A 22,876-nucleotide genomic window follows, 5' to 3' on the forward strand; every position below is an offset into this window, starting at 1 on the left:
TCCTCCTTCCAGACAGAGATTTACTTTCTCACTCCTAACCCATTCCCTGGAGAGGGTGCTGGTGTTCCGGGCCTGGTTCACCACAAGAATCTGGTTCTGCTGAGGCTACCATGTGCAATCCTGACTTTCCGTAGTTCTCTCCAGGCAGTCAGCCCAGGCTGTTCAATCATCAATTACTTCAGGAGGGGAGGAGCTGTGCCAGTTCCATGATAGTTGGGCATCCTTCACATGCTGTCCACAGGGAAGGCTGGTGGAATTCATCCAGGTGATGCCCCTGGCTCAGCCTATTGCCTTTTCTTTACACACTAGGCTTCTCTCTGCTCTCCCTCCCCTCCTTTAAGCACTTAATCAATGGTATTCATTGAACACTTACTGTGTGCAGGGCCCTATACTAAGCGCTTGTGAAAGTACACTACAACAGAGTTGATAGACTCCAGCAATCTCTCATTTTTGTGGCTCTAGAGCCGCCTCCAGAAACCAAACCTTCTCTTTGTGGCTTGTTTTCTATCACACCTTGTCCCACAGCAGGTGACTCTGTTCCCTGCCCGGCTCCTCTGCCCACCCTGCCTGTCTCTCCCACAGCCGCACGGTCAGAGGGCATGGGGCCAGGCCTGTAGTGTAGCGTAGTTCCAGTGTAGTGAAGAACTATGTTCAGTTTGCTGTTGCTAACCCACCCTGCCAAGTTTCTCTCTCTCTCTCTCTCTCTCTCTCACACACACACACACACACACACACACACACACAAACTCAACCCCCCCCCCCCCCCTTCTCTCAGCTCCCAGCTGGATGGAGGAACACACACACTCTCTCCCCCAAACACCCCCCCCCCGCCACCAGCTGCTTGATGTAAAATATCAACTACACAACTACATCTTTCCATCTACACCTAATAGTTGCCCCACCCTTTCCACTCAAAGTTTGCTGGAACTCAGTTTAATAACCAGGTTGAAGTTAGCCTGTGCCCCAATCCAACCTAATTCTGTTTACTTGTATACTCTCTCAGTACTTACTATAATGCTGTGCACACTGCACACTTGGTTAACATTAATAAAGAAAACCCAGTACTTTCTGGAAATTTTATTTTCACTTACAAAGTCAAGGACAAGATGTTTCATTTCTGGGGTTTGAGTTCTGCTGCCACTCTAGAAATGTTACCCTTCCAGAGCAAAAGCAGCACAAACTCTCCCCTCTCTTTTAGCTCTCAAGAGAATAGGGGTAAAAGAGCTTGAGTGCGTGCAATTAGACACCCAGTTACTGAAACTTGATTCCTTGGGCTAGAGGCAGATCCTTGCTGTAGTTGATGGTGCTGGGGAAAAAAGCAAACATGATTTCACAAAGCTCCCCTCAAGCCCCTTCCAGCCACATTCCAGTAAATGTCTTCTCTGGCAGAGACAAGTCACTCTCCCTTCCCTCTCCCACTCCCTTCGAGGTAACTGAGCCGGCTAGCCCACAAATCCACACATTTCCAGGAGCCCAAATCCACCCTCCCCACAGGCCTGAACGTGGGCTTCCCTTCTGCCACTAGCAGCAATAGCAGTTGGACTGTGGAAGCATACTCACAGGAGTAAGGATAAAAAAAGGGGGAGGGTTTCAGAAGAGGAGCAGAGACAAGAATGACAACACGAACACAAAGGGCAGAGATTTCAGCGTTCTCAATACGTAAACCTGTCTACTTGTTTTGTTGTCTGTCTCCCTCTTCTAGACTGTCAGCCCATTGTTGGGTAGGGACCATCTCTATATGTTGCCGACTTGTACTTTGCAAGCGCTTAGTACAGTGCTCCGCACACAGTAAGCGCTCAATACAAATGAATGAAAGGGCTTCCCAGCCTTTTCGTCCCAAACTGTATGCTCACCAAGTGGATCGTCTCATATATTGTTTCCATGCATCACTGCCAGATTCTCTTCCCCCACCAGTGTGCTTCTCACCTCCTAAAAACAACCAAATCAGTTTTATACCCCTGAGGGGTAGGCCCAATCTCAGCAAGACCTAGAGCCCTGGACCCCTGCTGATGGGTTAACTTAAAGCCATGCCTGGTTTAAGTCAGGCAAGGAGGCTCAGTTGGAGAACTGAACCTTAAATGTGAGGGTCTTCAGCCAAGGAAGAAAGGGGATAAAACAACTCCAACATCACTTCCCCCTCCTCTCAAGGTGGGAAATAGAAACCAATCACCCCCTCACCAAAAGCTCCTCCAATCTCTGCCCCGCTGGTAGGAATGTTGACATTGACAATACCGCAGTCTGATCCTTTAGGCCTAGGAATAGAAAGAGACAAAAGCTTCATGCTCCAAAGAACTAAGAGCTACAAAGAAAAGCTTCTCCCTACTGAAACTTCCTCAACTATGTTAGCTTACTTTAAAAATGGTTTGGTATCTACCGTTTTGGTAAGAGACAAAACATACCCAAGCCAGCGGAAGATTCTGCCCAAATCCTTGGTAAAGAGACTACTAGAGAGGCCCTGTTTTACTCCATTATTCCAGGCAAAGACCTCATCTTCTTCCTGTAAGAAGAGACATAGGAAATTGTTAGACCAGTCTCTCCACATACTGGTGACCTCAGGACAAGCAGAGAGCAAACTGGAGAGTTAAAAGTGTACCACCACACCAATGGGCATACAGGTTGCTCTACAAAAAAAAAAAAAAAAAAAAAAAATGGACCTTGAAGACAGCCTACCTAAATGTCACCTACCTTTATCGTACTCTTCCAAAAGCTTAGTATAATGCTCCGCACCCAGTGGATGCTAAATGCATATTATTGGTTGATGGTAACCCAAAAAGAGCTGAAGCCCCTTGTGCCACCATCTATTTCACCCTGAAGTCTTAGGTTTCAGCCAGGTCACTTAAGGACCCTCCGACCAGAAAGTTCCTTCAAAAAGGCATCCTCTCCTGCTATGTAATTCTGCCCGCTCTTCCACTAAGCAAAGCTACTTCTCCTATCTCATCAATTCCCATGCCCACTGACCCTCCAATTTCACCTCTTCTCACCTAAAAACACTTGTGGCTCCCTCTTCTTCCCTTCCTGACCACTAACATCAACTGCTCCCTCTGATGGCTCCTTCCCCTCTGGCTTCAAATACATCCATGCCACCCCTATCCAAAAGTCTTCTCTGGACTCCACTGCACCCTCTGGCTATCACCCCTTCTCCCTACTTTTCCTGTACAAACCCTTCAAACAGGCTATCTACATCCACTGCTTCCACTTCCCTTCTTAACCCACTACAACACGCTCTGGGCATGTTACTCCCCTCCTCAAAAATCTCCAGTGGCTGCCTGTCAACATACGAATCAAGCAAAAACTCCTCACTCTCGGCTTCAAGGCTCTCCATCGCCTTGCCCCCCCCTACCTCACCTCCCTTCTCTCCTTCTACAGTGCAGCCCGCACCCTCCGCTCCTCTGCCGCTAACCTCCTCACTATACCTCGTTCTCGCCTGTCCCGCAGTCGACCCCCAGCCCACGTCCTCCCCCTAGCCTGGAATGTCCTCCCTCCCTCCCTGTGGGGAGGGGAAGGAGGTAGGGCCAGGGGGATGGGGAGGAGGAGAGGAAAAAGGGGGCTCAGTCTGGGAAGGCCTCTTGGAGGAGGTGAGCTCTCAGTAGGGCTTTGAAGGGAGGAAGACAGCTAGCTTGGTGGATGTGTGGAGGGAGGGCATTCCAGACCAGGGGGATGACGTGGGCCGGGGGTCGACGGCGGGACAGGCGAGAATGAGGCACGGTGAGGAGATTAGCGGCAGAGGAGCGGAGGGTGCGGGCTAGGCTGCAGAAGGAGAGAAGGGAGGTGAGGTAGGAGGGGGCGAGGTGATGGACAGCCTTGAAGCCGAGGGTGAAGAGTTTTTGCCTGAGTTTATTGCTCTAAAACATCATTCTGCAAGCCTCCCCACTACCCAAAAATTTCCAGTGGCTACCTATTCCTATCCACATTGAGCAAAAATCCCTGACCGTTGGCTTTAAGATACTCAATCATTTCTCTTTCTGCTATTTATCCACTCTTTTCCCACTACACTGCAAACTCGCACTCTGATTTCTTAAGATCACTGCCTCATTGATCCTCCTCCTTATTTCTCAGTGTGACAGTGGAAAGAGAACAGGCTTGGGAGTCAGAAGTCATGGGTTCTAATCCTGGCTCCGCCACTTAGCTGTGTGACTTTGGGCAAGTCACTTAACTTCTCTGTGCCTCAGTTACCTCATCTGTAAATCTGTAAAATGGGGATTAAGACTGTAAGCCCCATGTGGGACAACCCGATTACCTTGCATCTACCCCCGTGCTTAAAAGAGTGCTTGGCACATAGTAAGCGCTTAACAAATACCATCATTATTATTATTATCTCTCCTGCCACAAATTATGCATACTCATTTCTATTATAGTTTTCCAAACGCTTAAGGAGAGTGCTCTGCATACAGAGGGCACTCAACAAATGCTATTGATCAACTGATTATAAGAAGAGAAACAGTGTGGTTTTACCTTGAATTTAAGGATATACAGAACTGGTGCAAAAGTCTCCGTGTGCACAATGGCAGCATCATGAGCAAGACCAGTCACAATTGTTGGCTCAACATAGTTTCCAGGGCGATCCATTACCTGGGCGAAAAGAAAGGGACTGAGGAGAGGAGTTTTGTGCATTCCTTCACTGGTTAGTTATGGTATGGCCTACCCTCTCCTTGAGAAAGCAGGTTTCAATTTGCTCAGTACTTGAAAGTAAGCTTCCCCTGGGATCAGGGGGTGAAACCAAGAGCTCCCTCATTTTGTTGGGAGCTAAGGCCATCCTTTCCAGGGAGCTGGTGACTCTCACTCACTTCAGTCTGAGCTGTAAGCTAAATATCAACTCAATTCTGGACCAGAATGACATTTTGCAGTGAGGGGGCTGGATCACATCCACGGACCACAGTGTGTTTCACTGTAGGAAAAATAAAGGAACCAACAAAGCACAGGAAGCTTAGTGCCAGACTGGGGACGCCAAGATAAATGATGCCCAACTTCGCTCTTCATTTCCTGGTAGAGAAGCAGCGTGGCTCAGTGGAAAGAGCACGGGCTTTGGAGTCAGAGGTCAGGGTTCGAATCCCGGCTCCACCACAAGTCTGCTGTGTGACCTTGGGCAAGTCACTTAACTTCTCTGAGCCTCAGTTCCCTCATCTGTAAAAATGGGGATTAAGACTGTGAGCCCCACGTGGGACAATCTGATCACATTGTATCCCCCCCCCCAGCACTTAGAACAGTGCTTTGCACATAGTAAGCGCTTAACAAATGCCACTATTATTATTATTATTATTATAACACCTAGCTGGCAGGCCCTACCATTTGAGACTAAGGGTCCTCTACTTGCAGAAGGCTTCAACAGCTGAGGGGCCCAGGAAAGAACTTTCCAGTTTCCAGCAAGGACAGAATTGGGAAGCTGCTGAACTAGTGGTTAGGAGAGGCAGAACTCAAACTGAATAGAGCGTGAACAGGGGCCCTCTTTAGTCTAGTCCAATGATGCGATGTCAACCACTCCAGGGTTGGGGGACCTCGAAGTGGGTTACTGTGTTAGATGAATTCAAAACAGGAATCACTTTGGACGGTCAGGACTCTGATTACCTTCCCACCATACACCACAGTTCCTCCTTGCTTTCTGGCTTCTTCCACTGCCCCAAGGAACATTTTCACTGATTGCTGGGTGTGGAGAGGCCCATACAGGACATCGGCTGCAGAGAGACAAGAAAGGATCTTGTGACTTTCCTTTTCAAGTCTTTATTGCATAAGGTTTATCCAAATTAGCAAGTACCACTGCTCTGCACACATTTAAGTGCTCAAATATCACAGACTGCTTGACAGATGACACTTCAACTAGCAGAAATGCCCCATTTTTCAGCCAGTTCAGATGTTCCTTCCCACCACCCCCTGCCACACTCTTCCTCTCCCCTTTCCCTCTCTTAGGTCCTCCGAAGGAAAAGAAGAAGGAAAGTGAAGAGCCAGCTTGTGCCACAGGGCCTTAGTTTCAAGACTAGACCATTCTTTCCTCCACTATATTGTGTCCACCTTTCTCACGGAGGGAATTTCTCTTTGAAAAGCAGAACAGGAAATACTCACGGTCCCAGGGATTTCCAACACGGATTTGTGCATATGCCTTTGTGAGTTTACTCACAACTTCATCATGGATGCTCTCATGCAAAAACTAAAACAGAAAAGTAGCATTTCAGAGGACAAATAGCAGTTCTCATTGTTTCCAGAACTTTGAAAAACCCCCTTCTTAAGCAACCATCTCATCAAAGCAGGAACTACAGTGCCGTGGGGCTGAAGGTGGGATGACTAAGTTCACTGTGGATAGGGAATGTGTCTACCAACTGTTGTACAGTAAGGTCCCAACTGCTTAGTACAGTACTCTGCACACAGTTAGGGGCTCGATAAACACCATTGATGATGATGAATATCAAGTGCTTAATGGGTACAAATCCAAGTGCACATGTGATACAGAAGGGAGAGGGAGTAGGGGAAATGAGGGCTTACTTGGGGAAGGCTTCCCTCGTGGAAGAGATGTGATTTTAGTAAGGCTTTGAAGGTGGGCAGAGGGGTGGTCTGTCAGATATGAAGGGGGAGGGAGTTCCAGGCAAGAGGGAGGACCTGGGCAAAGGATTGGCAGCTAGAGAGGTGAGATCAGGTACAGTGAGTAGATTGGCGTTAGGGCCCACACATGAGAAATAGTGAGTGTAAAAGTGCTGAGATTATAGGGAGGATGTAACCTGGGGAGAAAAATCATCAGGGAAAGCCTCCTGGAGAAAGCGCCACTTTGAGAAGGGTTTTGAAGATATGGGGAGCTGTAGCTTGTCAGATATGAAAGGGGAAGTTCCAGACAGGAGGAATGTGTGAACAAGAGGTTGGTGGTGGAAGAGATGACTGAGGAACAGTGAGTAGGCTAGCTTTAGGAAGACTGGGGATGTGGTTTTCAGTTGATGAGAGAGGATTTACATAGAGAGCAGGCAGGAGATCTCCTGGAACACAACTGGGAAGGAGAAAGATGAAGAGGGGGAGTAGAGTGGCAGAGGGCAAAGAAGAGACTGTGGGTTGTTCACGTCAAATGGAAGAGTCAATGACGAAGGAACAGAGTGGTGCTGAGCAGCGAGGTTTGCTGGAAGAGGAGGAATTTTAGAAGGGCTTTAAATATAAGGAGGGCTGTTGGGGAGGAAGAGAGTTCCAGGCCAAGGAAGCCTATTTTCCCGGAGTCAAACCCAGGGGATGCCTCTCTCAAAGGACCTTATCGCATTAGAGAATAGAAACACTCACCAGACGCCGGGCAGTTGTGCATCTCTGGCCAGCTGTTCCCACAGCTGCAAACAGTGCAGATGGAACCACTAAATTCAGGTCTGCATCCTCAAAAGCTTGGTAAAGAAAAGCAAAGGCAAGTAGCTTAAGCAGCATCCCACAGGCACACACACTGACTTTTCCATTCAAAAACACAGTGAGCAGTGGGAGTTACAGCCCGGAAACATTAACAAGCTCCTTATAGGAAGGGATTGCACCTACCAACTCTGTTGTATTATGCTCTCCCAAGTACTCAGTACAGTGCTTTACACACAATAAGTGCTCAAAAAATGCCATTGATTGAAAACTATCTGCCAAGACATTACAAATGGGACTTCTTCACAGGGCTGCACTTTTAAAGAAAGACTCTCAATCAGTTCCCTTATGTTGAGAAGTCTCCCTTCAGATGCCTCAAATGTATTTATTTTTAAATTTTAAGGATAATTTTTCTAGTCTCCCATACCAGCTGCCTCTCTCTAGTTACTTCCTAGCTGGCTAGCGGACTTGCACTCTTCTTACTGGTACCTTCTAATTTTCCCTACCAAGTACCCTCCTCCTCCTAACTTTCCTATCATACGTGATATCACCACCCTCCCCAACTGTCAAAGCACATAACCTTGGCATTATCCTCGACTCTTCCCTCTCTAACCTCCCCATACTCAGTCTTCCACCAAATCCAGTCTGTCCTCCTGCAACATTCCAAAGTCTGTCCTTTCCTCTCCAGCCATCACGTACTTCACTCTTCCACACATCGTTCTGTAAGCATTTACCCGCCCCCCCACCAAAACCTCCAATCGTTTTCCATTCCTCTCCACATCAAGCAAAAATTCCTGATCAGTGGCTTTAAGGTATTCAATCAGCTCTTTCCCCTTATTTCCCCCTATTCTCGCTCCTCTCCCCCTAAACCCCAGCTTGTACGTTTTACTCCTCTCAATTGAACAACTCACTGTGCCTCTCTCATCTCTCCCACCACCGACCTCTGGCTCACCCCCTCCTTCTGCCTAGAGCTCCCTTCCACTTCACATCAGCAAACCACTGCTCTCCTCATCTTCAAGGCCCTTCTGAAATCACATCTCCTCATGCTATATCCCCCGCAACTTCCACTTCTGCCTCACCTAAGCACTTGGGTACTCGTACCAACTTATCACACTTATTTATATAGCTTTATACTTTATTGTTTCCTCCTATCTGTAGTTTATCTTCATGTCTGTCTTCTCTGGTAGATTGTTAGCTCCTTGGGAAAAAAGATCAGGTCTACTAATTCTATCGTACTCTCCCAAGCACCTAGTACAGTGGTCTGCATGCAATAGGCGCCAATAAACACTGCTGATTGCTTGGCAGCAGGCCCCATGATTTAGAGTGGTAATGCTGCAGGAAGGGAAGGGGAGAAGAGGCAGGGGGAAGGCACCTAGGTGACCCCCCCCCACCACTTCAAATCACCCCACGCGGAGGGGGTGAGGAGTGGTAAGGAGGAGAAAGTGCAGCGAGAACTCCCCTTACCAAATGGCAGATGTGTAAGTGCAAAATAAATGAGGTTTGCAAGTCTATCGCTCATCCTGGCAACAATGCCAACAGACTTTTACGAGAGATACGGCAAAACTGCCTGAGATTTACCCAAGATTAGAGATGGGAAGATAGCCACAACCTTCCCCACTCAGACAGCCCTACAACCCCATCTATTCAGAAACACACCCACCCAATACTCAAATGGAATAAATTCCGTGCCCATGTCTACCCACACAAGTTACCCGGACAATTCGGACCCCAAAATACACTGCAACGGTGACTCGGGGTCACTCAGGTGGTAGGCCAAAGCCCAAGGCTTACCAATGATCGCATTGTTCCCCCCCAGCTCCAGCAGGCTCCGCCCTTCAGGAAAGAAACACACACCAGGGTCAGTATATTCCTTTTAAACCACCATGGGGGTGAGGGTGAGGAACACCCCAGCTCAGAAGGAGTTATTAAACCGACAGTGCTTAGCTCAGACTTTCTAATTTACAGCTTGGATTTGGCTACCAATCTTTCTCCACAAAACTGTATCCAGCCCAGGGCAAGCACAACAGTGCTTGGCACATAGTGAGCGCTTAACAGATATCATTATTATTATTATTATTATATGTCCAGATAGCTTTTACCAGGGTTTTCGCATGTAAAGCAACCATCTCCCCATCCAACACCTGTGCTCCTTGAAGGAAGTAGCCTGGGAGAACTGGCCCATTGGCAGGCAAGAAGCCACCTGATACCCCTATGTTAGATTGTGTAGTATTACGGTCAGTCTTTGGTGACAGCTGTGCTTTTTTCCAAAACAACCCATCAGCAGCTCTGCTGAAAGCTGGCAAATGAATTACAGAGAAGAAAGGAGAAACTCTATTTCCCAGGAAGCAAAGGGACTGACTCACTACTTATTGCAACAGTAAAGGTCACCCTAGATGGAACCAAGCCCCCAGAGTTCTCTTGGTGGTGGGTGGGGGAAGGCGGGGAGGGAAAGAGACAAAATTTATATATCTCATCTCCTGGCTCTGGATGAGGCTCCACATGGCAAGCCTATGTGTCACCAAAGTAAACTGAAGGAAAGGTATGTCAGAGAAATGGGAGTCAGCTGGTTTAAATCTCAGGGTTGTGGTCTTAAATTTCCATTTGCCCTTCCCTTTTGCAAACTTTTCAATTGTACCTCAGATTAAAATACCAGAAGTTTGTTGCTGGCAGGGAATAGGTCTGCCAACTCTATGGTATTGTGCTCTCCCAAGCACTGAGTACAGTGCTCTGCACACAGTAAGTGCTCAATAAACACCATTGATGATGATGATTTGTTAGCAAACACATGTAATCAAAGTTTTACAACTCTCGGGTCGAGTTCCCTTTTGGATTCTGGCCAGATTTCACCGCTCTCGGCCCCACCCCACTCTGTGGGCTATCCCTTAAACCAAGCCTCTCCCCTGGTGTCTTCCAGGAGCCCAAGCTTTGGCCTCACCTCATGGTGGGGACCACCCCAAAGGCAGGGAGGAACAGCCCCTCAGAAGCTGCGGGTTTGGCTTGATAGTGGCGTGGCGAGGGCCCCACCAAATGGGACTTGGTTTGCTCTCTTTCCCCGTGAGCTGCGGCTAATGCCGGCTTCTGCAAAATGTTTTTGGGGCGGCGCAACGGGTTCAGCATCTCTGCAACTAATCCGGGGCAGATGCCCTCGGCATTTCTGCTGCAGAGAGTCGAAGTACACCTCAGTGGAGCCTGTGAATTCCGTGCTGACATTTGTTTCAGGTGTGGAGAGAGGGAGAGCATGAAAGCCTGGGCTGACAGTTTCCCTGGATTCTTTCTGTTGCTGTGGGGCAAAGCTGCTGGCATAGGACTTTTGTGAACAAGTCTGAAACCCTATGCACACCAGTGCACAGACCCCAGTGCAGCAGGCTTTTCCTGCTGTCCCAGCGGGCCAGGCTGGCCTTGACAGCTCGCAGCCCAGAGCTCGAGAAGAATCAGGCTCAAAATTTGGTTCGCAAGGGATCGACACCTTCACTTTTACCAATCTGGCTAGCCAATAGCCAGTTAAGGTAAAGTTCACAGGGAAGGTTCCATGGGTCAGGTAGATAGAGAAATGCTGGATGTAATTCCCTTTTTCTGGCTGGACTTGCCTGACTCCCAGGATTGCTGGCTCCTGTCCCCCGCTACTCTCTCTGAGAAGGAAACATCGTGCCCATGCTCACTCACCAAATCGCTCTTGCACCATCAAAGCAACCTGTTTGCCTACATGTGTGCTGCCGGTGAAGGACAGCAGGTCCACACGCTCATCTCGGGCCATTGCAGTGCTGCAAAGAGAGAGGTCACTGTGAGATAATATGAAAGGATCCAGAGACCCAGCCAAGGTGAGAAACCCCTAGCACTGACCACTGGAGCAGAGAAGCAACTTTGTTTCTGCAAGTCATCTTCCACAAGACAGAACCCTCTAGTGACTAGAAATCTGTCCCAAGGGGTACACAGTTAGGGTGAGGGTAGGTAGAGATTTGTTATGTTCAGTGGGGTTCCGAACTAGACTTGAAGTAGTACGGCCCAGTGGGCAGAGTGTGGGCCTCGGAGTCAGAGGACCTGGGTTTTAATCCCATCTCTGCCACGTACCTACTGTGTGATCATGGGCAAGTCACTTCAGTTCACTGTGCCTCAGCTCCCTCATCTGTAAAATGGGGATTAGATACCCGTTCTCCCTCCTACTTAATAATAATAATTATGGTATTTGTTAAGCGCTTACTATGTGCCAAGCACTGTTCTAAGCACTGGGGGAGATACAAGGTACTCAGGCTGTCCCATGTGGGGCTCACAGTCCTAATCCCCATTTTCCAGATGAGGGAACCAAGGCACAGAGAAGTGAAGTGACTTGCCCAAGGTCACACAGCAGACAAGTGGCAGAGCTGGAATCAGAACCCATGACCTCTGATTCCTAAGCCCGGGCTCTTTCCACTGAGCCAGGCTGCTTCTTGACTGTGAACCCTACACAGGCCAGTGACTGTCTGATTACCTTGTATCTACCCCAGCACTTAGTACAGTGCTTGGTACATAGTAAGCATTCAACACCACAATTACTATTATTTATTATTATCAGACCAGAGCGGCAATGCTCTACCTCACCACCCGTTCCTTTGAGGGGCTGCCGAGCAGAGAAGACAGAGCTAGATGAATATTTGGCAACAGCGGCGCTATTAATGTCCTGGCCTCGGTGAATTGGCAATACTCAGGGAGGGCAGGTTATTTTTAGTAAGAATGCCTCAGAAAAGTGCCTCAGTGCCTGCCTTCAACTAACAAGCAGGCCATTTCCAATCACCAAGCTCTAGAGGCCTCCTGGGCCACCAGTGCTCCCTCTGCCATGAACAGGGGTTGCCTATTCAGAGCCCCTGAAGCAGCCCCCCATATTACGTTTCAGAGCAGCCCTGCTGCATATTTCACAGAAAGAAACATTAGCAGTGTCCTGCTCCTCTTTGATGGCAGAGCTAGACTAACAGGGTTGAGAGATGCTGATTCCACTGTCACATCCACTGTAGCAGCATGGCACAGTGGATAGGTCATGGGTTCTAATCCTGTGGGTGGATATGCTTAGAGCACCCAAGTCCAGTTAGCAGCACTGAAGAAACTTATTTGCCTCCCCACTTCAGTTTGAATTGAGAAAAGCAGCACCTAGAGAAACAATTCTTTCTGCTTCATTATACCCACAAAGACCGTTTTAAAATGACTCATTCAGACCTCATTAATCAAGATTGAGACTAATTTGCCCCACCCTTTGCTCTCACTACTGATGCCAAAGACAGGCAGGTTTTAAGCAGCAAAAGGAAAAATCTGAGCAACTCGGTTAAGCAGCGGCAGGAGACATGCAGGAGCAGTTTGGTCTAGTGGTAAGAGCATGGGTTTGGGATTCAGAGGACCTGGGTTCTAATCCCAGCTCTGTCACCTGCTTGCTGTGTGACCTTGGGCAAGTCACTTAACATCTCTCTGCTCTCTTCCTACTTAGACTGTGTCCCACCTGATTAACTTGTATCTAACTCCAGGGCTTAGAACAGTGCTTGCCACCAAGTAAGCACTTAATGTAATATAATAATAATAATAATAATAATAATGGCAATAATAATCAAAAACAGAAGGGGAACAAGGCCAGGATCTCCAGCTGTCCATGACAGGGTACTAGGAAGCTAAACCAAAAATGAACATATCCACATAACCACCAGACCCAGAGAGTAAGACTGCAATGGAAAAAAAATACTGCTTCCATCTGGACCAGATCACTGCTTTCCCCAGTGGAATGTCTATTAACATACCCAATATCTGCTCCACCACATGTTAGGGCACAGATTGCACCAGGGAGGTTGTTGTCTTCCAAAACTTTGGCAATTATCCTGGGGAAAAATACATACATATGTGTGTGTGTATGTATGTACAGATATATCTCATCAAGACAGTTCTTGAAAGACAATAAGTTTCTCTTACAACCACTTTTCTCCCTTTGATCAAATAGTCACAAGGACATTTCCTTTCTCTTTCACCAGAGAACAGCATTCAGTCTCTCACCACTTTCTCTTATCCCTCTATAAAGCCTCCAAACCACCCTCTCTTCCCCAGGTTCCTCTCCTTAGTAAACCCCTCTCACGGCAACTCCCTGAAACATACTTGAGCTTTGAAAACCGCCCCCACCTCACCTCAGCCTCAAACTTAAGTGGTATTCAGTCATGACATGAGAAGCATGGGTTTCCAAGGAAATCTAAAATGCCATTTCAACTTGTGTTTTGGGGCAAAGTGAGGACAAGAGATCAGCCTTCTCTACCTTAAACAGCATCAACTGTACTGGCCAGTTCTGCGGATTGAAAGTTTCCTCAGAGTCTATTTCTCAAAACTGCCTTCTATAACAGGTTACATTCAAGAAAAGACTCTTCTGGGCAGACTGTCTCACTTCTTCACTTGGATGTTATTGCTGTGAACCCATTACCATGTCCATCGTAAACCACTAGCACATTATCAGTTGAACTATATTTCTCTCAGTCCATCACACACCTCTCCCCACCCACTCCAAGAACACCCCACTTACTTGGTGACAGCTACACTAATAAGGGAAGTTGTTGGAGCACCTTTCCTTTAAAGAAAAACAAAACAAAAAAAAGCTTACTTTTTTCCGCCCTCAGAAACTGGCCATTGGCAAGCAGGGGAGGTTGACAGCAGATCACAGGAACACTCAGCTGGCAAGAGGCCATCAAGTCACCACACCAGGGATCATAGGCAGTGGTTGGCCATCACTTGCCCACCCACCACCAAAGGGCCACATTGGCCATTCCCTTCCCAGGGAGGATGAGAATTGGCCAGGAAATAGTGCTAGGCAAAGACTTCCAGCTGTGGCTTTTCAGCAGGAGAAAATTGTGGGATTTGTAGTTGGTAGCTGTGGTCCTTTGCCTAACACTGTCTTTACCTTAAATTGCAAATTCTAACCAGCATTTACCTTAAAGGGTCCTCGGCAAGGAACAAGCATACTTTTAAGATGTCGCTGGAGCCGGGAAATTCCCATATAAACAGAGCCTAGCTTTCAAGATTCAAAAAAGGAAGAAAAAACCCCCCAAAAAAGCAACCCACCCACTACTCAAAATGCATTACAAGGAGGAAATTCGGAGGGGCCAGAGGCCCCTTTAAGTCTTTTCATCTTTTTTTCTCAGTTTTCTCCTCAGCAATATATGGGATACAATATTGGCATTAATTTACAGAAGCCCCTTTGCCCAGCTTTATTTGCTTATTACTAAGCTGGCCTCTGTGGGACTTGGTTCTCCACATTAATTTTGACTCACGTCTCCATGTCCTCCAAAAGAAGTTGTCAATGCCCAAGGTTTAAAAGAGGAGGGCAAAGTTGGCTTCTCTGGTTACCCCACCGACTCTCCCTCTCTGCATCCTCCACCTCACCCACTCCCAGGCTGCTCCCTGACCAATCTGAACCTCAGGAGGACCCCCAAACCCTGCACTTCTTCCACCATTCATGGGATTTTCTGGAAAGGCATAGATTCTGGCTCTTGGGAGTCCAGGCAGGGAGGGTACGGAGAGAAACCAGGAGGAACCCCGGCCCTCAGGACTGATTTTAGTTTGGTTGGTTTCAGCCCGGCGGTTTTGAGATCTCCGAGCTGATCTGTGGACAGTTTTGTATGTGGATATTCAGGCACAAGCAAGCAGGAAATCTTGCCAAAGAATGGCCTGGAAGTTCTTCTTCCACGGAGTACCGCCCCGGGACTTGCCTCTCTCCTCTAATTGCAAGTTCCAAACCCACCACTTGTTTGAGAAAAGACTGTGGAACCAGGGTGGCGTATTGGTCTGGGGGTCCCAGTTGGATGGTCTCATAGAGAAGCAGATCTCAGCCCTCAACATACTAAGACTATACTAATTATTCCACCAGGATCCGTGCCAGACCTAGGCCTAGATTTTTCTAGTTACAGATGCATCTGCGATATGAAGAAAAATTCACATCCCACCATGAAAATGTATTCCCCGCTTTGCCTCTGGCAGGGCTTTGTTTGCCAGGGGGAGGAACAGGGACTCAACAGCCCGATGGTGGTTCAGTTTAAATCCATGGCAATTCGGGAAGGATAGTAAGGTAAATGAAGCTCAAATATAAGTCACAAAAGCTGTGGATCCATTGCCAAAATTTGGGCCAAATCACACGGTCAAATCTGTTACGACGAGAGAAAGGAAACTCTGTAGGTGAGAAAGGGGAAAAAAAAGAAGTCTTACCAAAGACAAACGTTCCCACAGATCATTGCAATGGCATTGTTCCAGCCGTACACGGCCACAGGGAAGTTGAATGCAGTGATGATTCCTACCAGTCCCACAGGGTTCCACTGTTCTAGGAGGGCATGGCCAGGTCCTGGGGGGGCGGGGGGGTAGGGGAGGGAATTGAAGCACTTTGGAACTGATTCGCTATGTGAAATGAGTACAGAGTCTGGAATCTCACCACTCTCAAGGATGCTAAAGCTGGGCTAAACCAATAGATGCTTCGTGTACCAAACTGTAAACGTAACTCGGTCAAGGGGTGGAACGCCGGGAAGTGACTTTGGACAGAGATCGGGCAGAGATATAATTGTTCATTTTGACCCAAGGTGTTCATCAGCCGCCAATGAGGACAAGCCAGAGCTGTATGCAAAGCCAGGGCTTGCGGACAGCCACACAACACAGAACAATCTTGGCACGTATTTGGTGTGGAAAAGGGGGGCAGTCTTTTTGGCCACCCCTCATGCCCTTTGGTGCAGCCAGGAGGGAGGGAAGGCTGTCTGCACCTCCCCTTCCACATAGGAAATGGGTGAAAGGAGAGGCCAGAACAAGCCAAACAAAGAGATAGTGAAAAGCAGCATGGTCTAGAGGATAGAGCCTGGAAGTCAGAAGGACCTAGGTTCTAATTCCGGCTCTGCCACTTGTCTGCTTTGTCACCTTGGGAAGTCACATAACTTCTCTGTGCCTCAGTTACCTCATCTGGAAAATGGGGATTAAAACTGTGAGCGCTGTGTGGGACATGGACTGTGTCCAACTTGAGTACCTTATCTACCCCAGAGTTTAGTACAGCGCATAGCACACGGAAAGCACCGAAGTACCACAATTATTATCATTACCACTTAAATGCTCACCAGGTCATCGGCCTCTGGGAAATGTGTCTATTTATTGTTATGTTGTATTCTCCCCAAGGGCTCGGTACAGTGCTCTGCACACAGTAAGTGCTCAATAACTAAGATCGACTGACATCAGTAAGATCGACTGACAATATAAGGCAAGCGGAGACCCACTGGACACTATAGCAAGTGACAGCTACGTCTTGAATTCATAGAGTGTTTTCATTTCCCAAAGTGCTGTTACATTAATTATCTCATTTTATCCTCACATCATTCTGGGGAGGTGGAAAAGGGCCAAGATTATTTTCCCTATTTAACAGACGGGGAAATTGACAACACATATAGCCCAATGGCAGAGCTGGGACTGTAGCCCAAGTCCACTGATACCTTGGTCGGCAGTCTTTCCAATAGACCCCCGTGCTGCAAAGACAACTAACTCCCCAGGTATCCTCCACCCAACAGGTTTGTGTTTGTTTTAATGTATACTTCTGCAAATCACCCTTATCTTAATGTAGGATATTAGCTTACGTTCTGAAGGCAAGATGGGTCCTCCAATCATTCGTGACAAGCCAACAGCATAGTCACAGATATCCACATACTCCTGAACTTCTCCAACACCTTCCACTAATATTTTCCCCATCTCCAAGGAAACCTAAGAATATTAAAAGCCAAACAACATTTTTGAGAGAGAAAAGAATTTAAGAGCAACTAAACCTTAAATTGACCCACACCTGTCCCATACAGGAGCACTTGTTGGCATGGTTTATAAAGCTATTATAAGCCATGGACAGGAGAGTGGAAAAAGGTTATCTAAGCAGTCAAACTGGGATCCTGTGATTACCCTTCAATGAAAGTAAGTGTCCCCGGCCCCCTCCTTCCACCCCATCTCTCCCTTCACACTTTGCGTAAAGCTGGGGACTAAGTTGGGGAGGAAAAAAAATAAATTTTGATTTTTGTGTAAGCTGTCATAAGAGGAATGACTCATTTCACTTTTCCAACCCATTTTTCTGAGTCTTTCCTCAATAATCACTTAAAACCTTTGTATGAATTACTCACTTAAAAGTTTCAATTGTTGGCCAAAGAAAAACATCATATTTCTATTTCCACTTCTCCCTCCCCTTTCCTCCCACCTGCCTCCTTGTGCCAACTCTAGACCATACCAAACTTCCAAGGACTTGGATTTTCTGCCGCAAAGCCTCCCCAATCTGGCGCACTACCTCTCCTCGCTTAGGGGCTGGAACCTGAGAAAGGAAAATTAATTTGCTAACCAATTCAAATAAAAGGAGTTCATTACTATCAGGGAAGACAAAAGCAACATTTATTTCTCCATCACAGAAAACAAGGCTTTCTAATTACGGGTCTATGAACTAGAGGCTTTTATAGAGTCATAGAGTATTTAAAAGTACGCGCTGTTCTTGAGACCCTCTTCCCCTAGTCTCATTTCTCTAGGGCATATTGCATCAATATTAAGAATTCCCCCTTTTAGACTGAGAACACTTTGACACCAGATTTGACTGTGGTTACCAGAGCCCCCTCTTTCACTCCTCACCTTGCTCCAAAAGCATCCATCACCCTTTTGGCCTGGGGAGTCAGAGTGCAAGTCTTGGCTGTTCCCTTCTTGGGCAACCAGGTAGGGAGACTGTCCAATTTTGAAGGTAAGATTCCCTGGGATTTCCATAGTACGGAGAAGAAACAATATCTGCCACTGTAGGGTTTTTTAGGGGACAGATTTCTCTCTACCCCAAGTCTATACTCAGTAGTTAAAGCTCTTTGCTGAAGACCAGTCAATAATGGTGAGTTTTCAGTCCGCGCAAGAGCACTGTAACTAAGCCAGTTACTGTAACTTAAGAGAAGCAGTGTGGCTCAGTGGAAAAGAGCACGGGCTTTGGAGTCGGAGGTCACGGGTTCAAATCCCGGCTCCGCCAATTATCAGCTATGTGACTTTGGGCAAGTCACTTAACTTCTCTGTGTCTCAGTTACCTCATCTGTAAAATGGGGATTAAGACTGTGAGCCCCACATGGGACAACCTGATCACCTTGTATCCCCCCAGCGCTTAGAACAGTGCTTTGCACATAGTAAGCGCTTAACAAATACCATCATCATCATAAGCCCTTGAGAGAGTACAGTAGGGTTGAGGCACACTCCATGCCCTGAAGGATCTTACACTCCAGTGGAGGAGACAAATATTAAAATAAATTATACAGAGGGAGAAGCAAAAGAGTTTATAGAAATGTGTGCTATCAGCAAGAAGGGATTAGAGGGAATCGCTAAGTGCTTAGGTGACAAATGCTGAAGTGGCAGTAGAATGAGAAAGAGTAGGGTGGGAAGATTAGACATTAATCAAGGAAAGCCTCCCAGAGGAGATGCGATTTCAGAAGGGCCTTGAAGATGGGGAGAGCAGTGGTCCGCCTGATGTGAAGTGGGAGTTCCAGACAAAAGGGAAGGTGTGAGCTAGAGATGAGAATGAGGCACTGTGGCTTGAGAGGAACAAAGCGTGCAAGAAGGCATGTAGTGGGCGAGGAGCCAAGATAAGTAGGGGGAAGAGAGTTGATTGAGTGCCCTGAAGCCAATGGTCTGAAGTCTGTTTGATAAAGAGGAGTGGGGAGAGGCACGCAAAATGAAGTTTTAGGAAAATGATCTGGGTAGCACAGTGAAGTATGAATTGGGAAAAGGAGAGACTGGAGGCAGGGAGGTCTGTGAAGAAGGTGATGCAGTAGAGTGGGAATATAAGGGCTTGGACCAGCCTGGTGGCAGGTGGGGTGGAGAGGAATGAACTGGTTATTCCTACTAGTTGGAGTTGTCCCACTTCAACCTCAGAGCCCTAATGGATCCATTAACTTCACTTACATCAGCCCATATTTTCCAAGCTTCCTTGGCTTTCTCTAGTGTGGCTTCATAGTCTGCCAAGTTGGCCTTAAAAAAGAACAAAAAAAAATTAAAGTGAAGCCCAAAGGGAAATAAAACGATCATTTTCTGGCTAACCGAGTTACACTCTACAAGAGGGGAAAAGGAGACTGTCCAAACCAGTTATTTCACTGGCCTTCCTGGTCACAAAATCCTATGTGGTATTTCTCGAGTGCTTGCTCAGTGCAGGGCACTGAACGAAGCGCTTGGGAGAGTACAACAGAGTTGGCATACATGAGAGCAGCGGCGTGGCCTAATGGATAGAGCACAGGCCTGGGAGTCGGAAGGACCTGGGTTCTAATCCCAGCTCTGCCACTTGTCTGCTGTGTGACCCTGGGCAAGTCACTTCACTTCTCTGTGCCTCAGTTACCTCATCTGTAAAATGGGGATTAAGACTGTGAGGCCCACGGACGCCAGGGACTGTGTCCAACCTGATTATCTTGCATCTTCCCGGGGACTTAGAACGGTGCCTAGCACATACTATGCGCTTAACAAATACCATAAAAAAGCGTTCCCTGCCGACAGTGAACTTACAGGCCAGAGGATATTCCAGTTACTCTGTTCACTCTCCCCGGACACATTCAACAATTCAACTGTGTGCTCTCAAGCCCGCTTCTGACCCCTCTGGCGTAGCAGAAATGTACTATTTGGCCATACGGGCTTGATCTTATGTCATTCCGGATAAACGAGAGAGTCTCAAGAAGTTTTTCTACCTCCCAACTTCCATATGCCCCCAGTTTAATGGGCTGCTTACCTGCCGGACTCTTGCAATGGGTTCATTGTTAGCAGGACAGTAGGTAGTCACAACCTAGAGAAAAAAACATGGGGAGGGGGGCGAAATTGTGGCTTTTTCTACCTTTAGATTTTAGAGTTCTCAAAACCTGTGCGGTGAGGGTGACTTTTTAATGACCAAAGAGGGGGTAGGCTAAGCAATCACGTATGCTGTCTCAGGACAAAGCATTTCTTTCCACGTCGCCCGATCTGCGGGGGAGGATGCCAACTCCTCCCTCCGCCTGGGGTCTGCCTGCCCGGGCAGGCTCCGGCCTTTCGGAGGCCGCCCCCTAAATCTCCGCCCTGTTGCCCCGTGGCCAGCGCGGAGTTGAACGGGCCAAGTGAGTGGCCCCGGGCGAGGGGGGCCCGCCCACTTGGGTCTCCTCCCATGTGGCTCCCCCTTCCCCCACCAAAGGGCCGGAATTCCGGAGGGGGGAAGGGGGGGGGGAAGAGCACGCGGTCCCCGACAGGGCCTCCGAGGACTTCGGCGCTTCCCAAACTCGGGACCCCGGCGGCCTCGGCCCTCCAGCCCCGAAGCCACACTAATCAAAGGGTTTGCATTTACCCAACGCCCGCTCTACCGTGGTTTGGGAAAGAACAACAATCAAGAGCTCCGAGTAGCCAGGAGCCATACCCCGCTTCACACGCCTGTATATCATCAATCATCATCAATCGTATTTATTGAGCGCTTACTGTGTGCAGAGCACTGTAAGCATATATATATATAATAAACATATATGTATATATGTTTGTACATATTTATTACTCTATTTATTTTACTTGTACATATCTATTCTATTTATTTTATTTTGTTAGTATGTTTGGTTTTGTTCTCTGTCTCCCCCTTTTAGACTGTGAGCCCACTGTTGGGTACGGACTGTCTCTATATGTTGCCAATTTGTACTTCCCAAGCGCTTAGTGCAGTGCTCTGCACACAGTAAGCGCTCAATAAATACGATTGATGATGATGATCATCATCAATCGTATTTATTGAGCGCTTACTGTGTGCAGAGCACTGTAAGCATATATGTATATATGTGTATATATATGTATATATGTGTATATGTATACATATATATGCATATATGTTTGTACATATTTATTACTCTATTTATTTTACTTGTACATATCTATTCTATTTTATTTTGTTAGTATGTTTGGTTTTGTTCTCTGTCTCCCCCTTTTAGACTGTGAGCCCACTGTTGGGTAGGGACTGTCTCTATATGTTGCCAATTTGTACTTCCCAAGCGCTTAGTACAGTGCTCTGCACACAGTAAGCGCTCAATAAATACGATTGATGATGACCATCATCAATCGTATTTATTGAGCGCTTACTGTGTGCAGAGCACTGTAAGTATATATATACATATATGTATATATGTTTGTACATATTTATTACTCTATGTATTTTACTTGTACATATCTATTCTATTTATTTTATTTTGTTAGTATGTTTGGTTTTGTTCTCTGTCTCCCCCTTTTAGACTGCGAGCCCACTGTTGGGTAGGGACCGTCTCTATATGTTGCCAACTCGGACTTCCCAAGCGTTTAATACAGTGCTCTTGCACACAGTAAGCGCTCAATAAATACGACTGATGATGATACGCCTGGCCGGGCGCTCCGAACCCCCACCCCACCCCAGCCCACCTACCTCGCCCCTTCCTCCCCAGCGGCCGTCGTACACGCCCGCATTCTCCTCCTGCAACCCCAGCTCCCGCAGCCAGGCGTACTCCGGCCTCTGGATGAGCAGCGTGGCCACGGTGGCGGCAGCGCGGGGCCCCGGGGCCCAGGCGTTGTTCCGCGCAGCGAGCCGCCGATAGAGCGCTCGGCCTACCGACACGGTGAAGAGCATAATGCCATCTCCCGGCTGCGCAGGGAGAAGCTGGATAAACCCCGGGACCCCCCCTCCCTCCCATCTCCGCGCGCTGATTGGCCACGACTCAGGCCCGCCCCCGGAGCGCTGATTTGACCAACTCTGATTGGCCACGACTCAAGCCCGCCCCCGGACCCGGAGCACTGATTTGGCCAACTCGTGGCCCGCCCTCCCTCCCCTGTCCGCGTGCTGATTGGCCACGATTTAGACCCGCCCTCGAGGCTGGCGATAGGTTCATCCCGGGACCTGCCCCCGGCCTCTGATCGTTTATTGGCCAAACGTAGAAGCCACGCCCCCTCCTCCTCTCCCCGCCCTCGCCCCTGGCGGCACTGCAGCGGACTAGCCGCCAGTTTCGTGCCATGGTATTTGTTGAGCGTGAGCGCTTACTATGGGCCAAGCAAGCACTGTTCTAAGAGCTGGGGAAGATACAGGGTAATCAGGCTGTCTCACGTGGGGCTCACAGTCTTAATTCCCATTTTACAGGCGAGGTAACTGAGGCACAGAGAGTAATAATCATAATGATGGTATTTGTTAAGCGCTTACTATGTGCCAAGCATTGTTCTAAGCGCTGGGGTAGATACAAGGTCATCAGGTTGTCCCATGTGGGGCTCACAGTCTTACTCCCCATTTTTACCGATGAGGTAACTGAGGCACAGAGAAGTTAGGTGACTTGCCCAAAGTCACACAGCTGGCAAGTGACGGAGTCGGGATTGGAACCCACGACTCTGACTCCCAAACGCATGCTCTTTCCACCAAGCCGCGCGGCTTCTCAAGGATCTGGAGTTTAGCAGTCCGTCGGTGGAATATTCACTGGATGGACACAATAAATAGGGAATCCAGGTCCAAGAGGGAGTCTTTTTGACCGGCTAGGGAGCCAGCCCAAAACTAAAGCCCGAAGCAGTATTTCCTAATTCCGTCTCCTCCACGTCCCTCCTTTTTTCATTCATTCATTGATTCAATTGTATT

At 47.9% G+C, this 22,876-nt stretch overlaps 1 protein-coding gene across 1 annotated transcript; it reads right to left on the reverse strand.

Annotated features, from left to right (window-relative positions):
- Positions 1 to 1,062: 1,062 nt before the first annotated feature.
- Positions 1,063 to 21,889, reverse strand: ALDH7A1 (aldehyde dehydrogenase 7 family member A1). The gene is made up of 18 exons (XM_038769682.1): positions 21,689 to 21,889; positions 20,021 to 20,074; positions 19,210 to 19,275; positions 17,522 to 17,602; positions 16,890 to 17,013; positions 15,493 to 15,625; positions 13,817 to 13,861; positions 13,053 to 13,130; positions 10,963 to 11,060; positions 9,091 to 9,132; positions 7,246 to 7,340; positions 6,055 to 6,139; positions 5,563 to 5,669; positions 4,453 to 4,569; positions 2,400 to 2,497; positions 2,179 to 2,252; positions 1,854 to 1,929; positions 1,063 to 1,306 (listed from the first exon to the last, which is right to left on the reverse strand). Exons 1-18 carry the CDS (start codon positions 21,887 to 21,889, stop codon positions 1,252 to 1,254), a joined length of 1,629 nt encoding a protein of 542 aa, XP_038625610.1. The 3' UTR covers positions 1,063 to 1,251.
- Positions 21,890 to 22,876: the final 987 nt, after the last annotated feature.

This window comes from Tachyglossus aculeatus, chromosome X4 (assembly GCF_015852505.1).
Source record: "Tachyglossus aculeatus isolate mTacAcu1 chromosome X4, mTacAcu1.pri, whole genome shotgun sequence".
Classification (NCBI taxonomy): domain Eukaryota; kingdom Metazoa; phylum Chordata; class Mammalia; order Monotremata; family Tachyglossidae; genus Tachyglossus; species Tachyglossus aculeatus.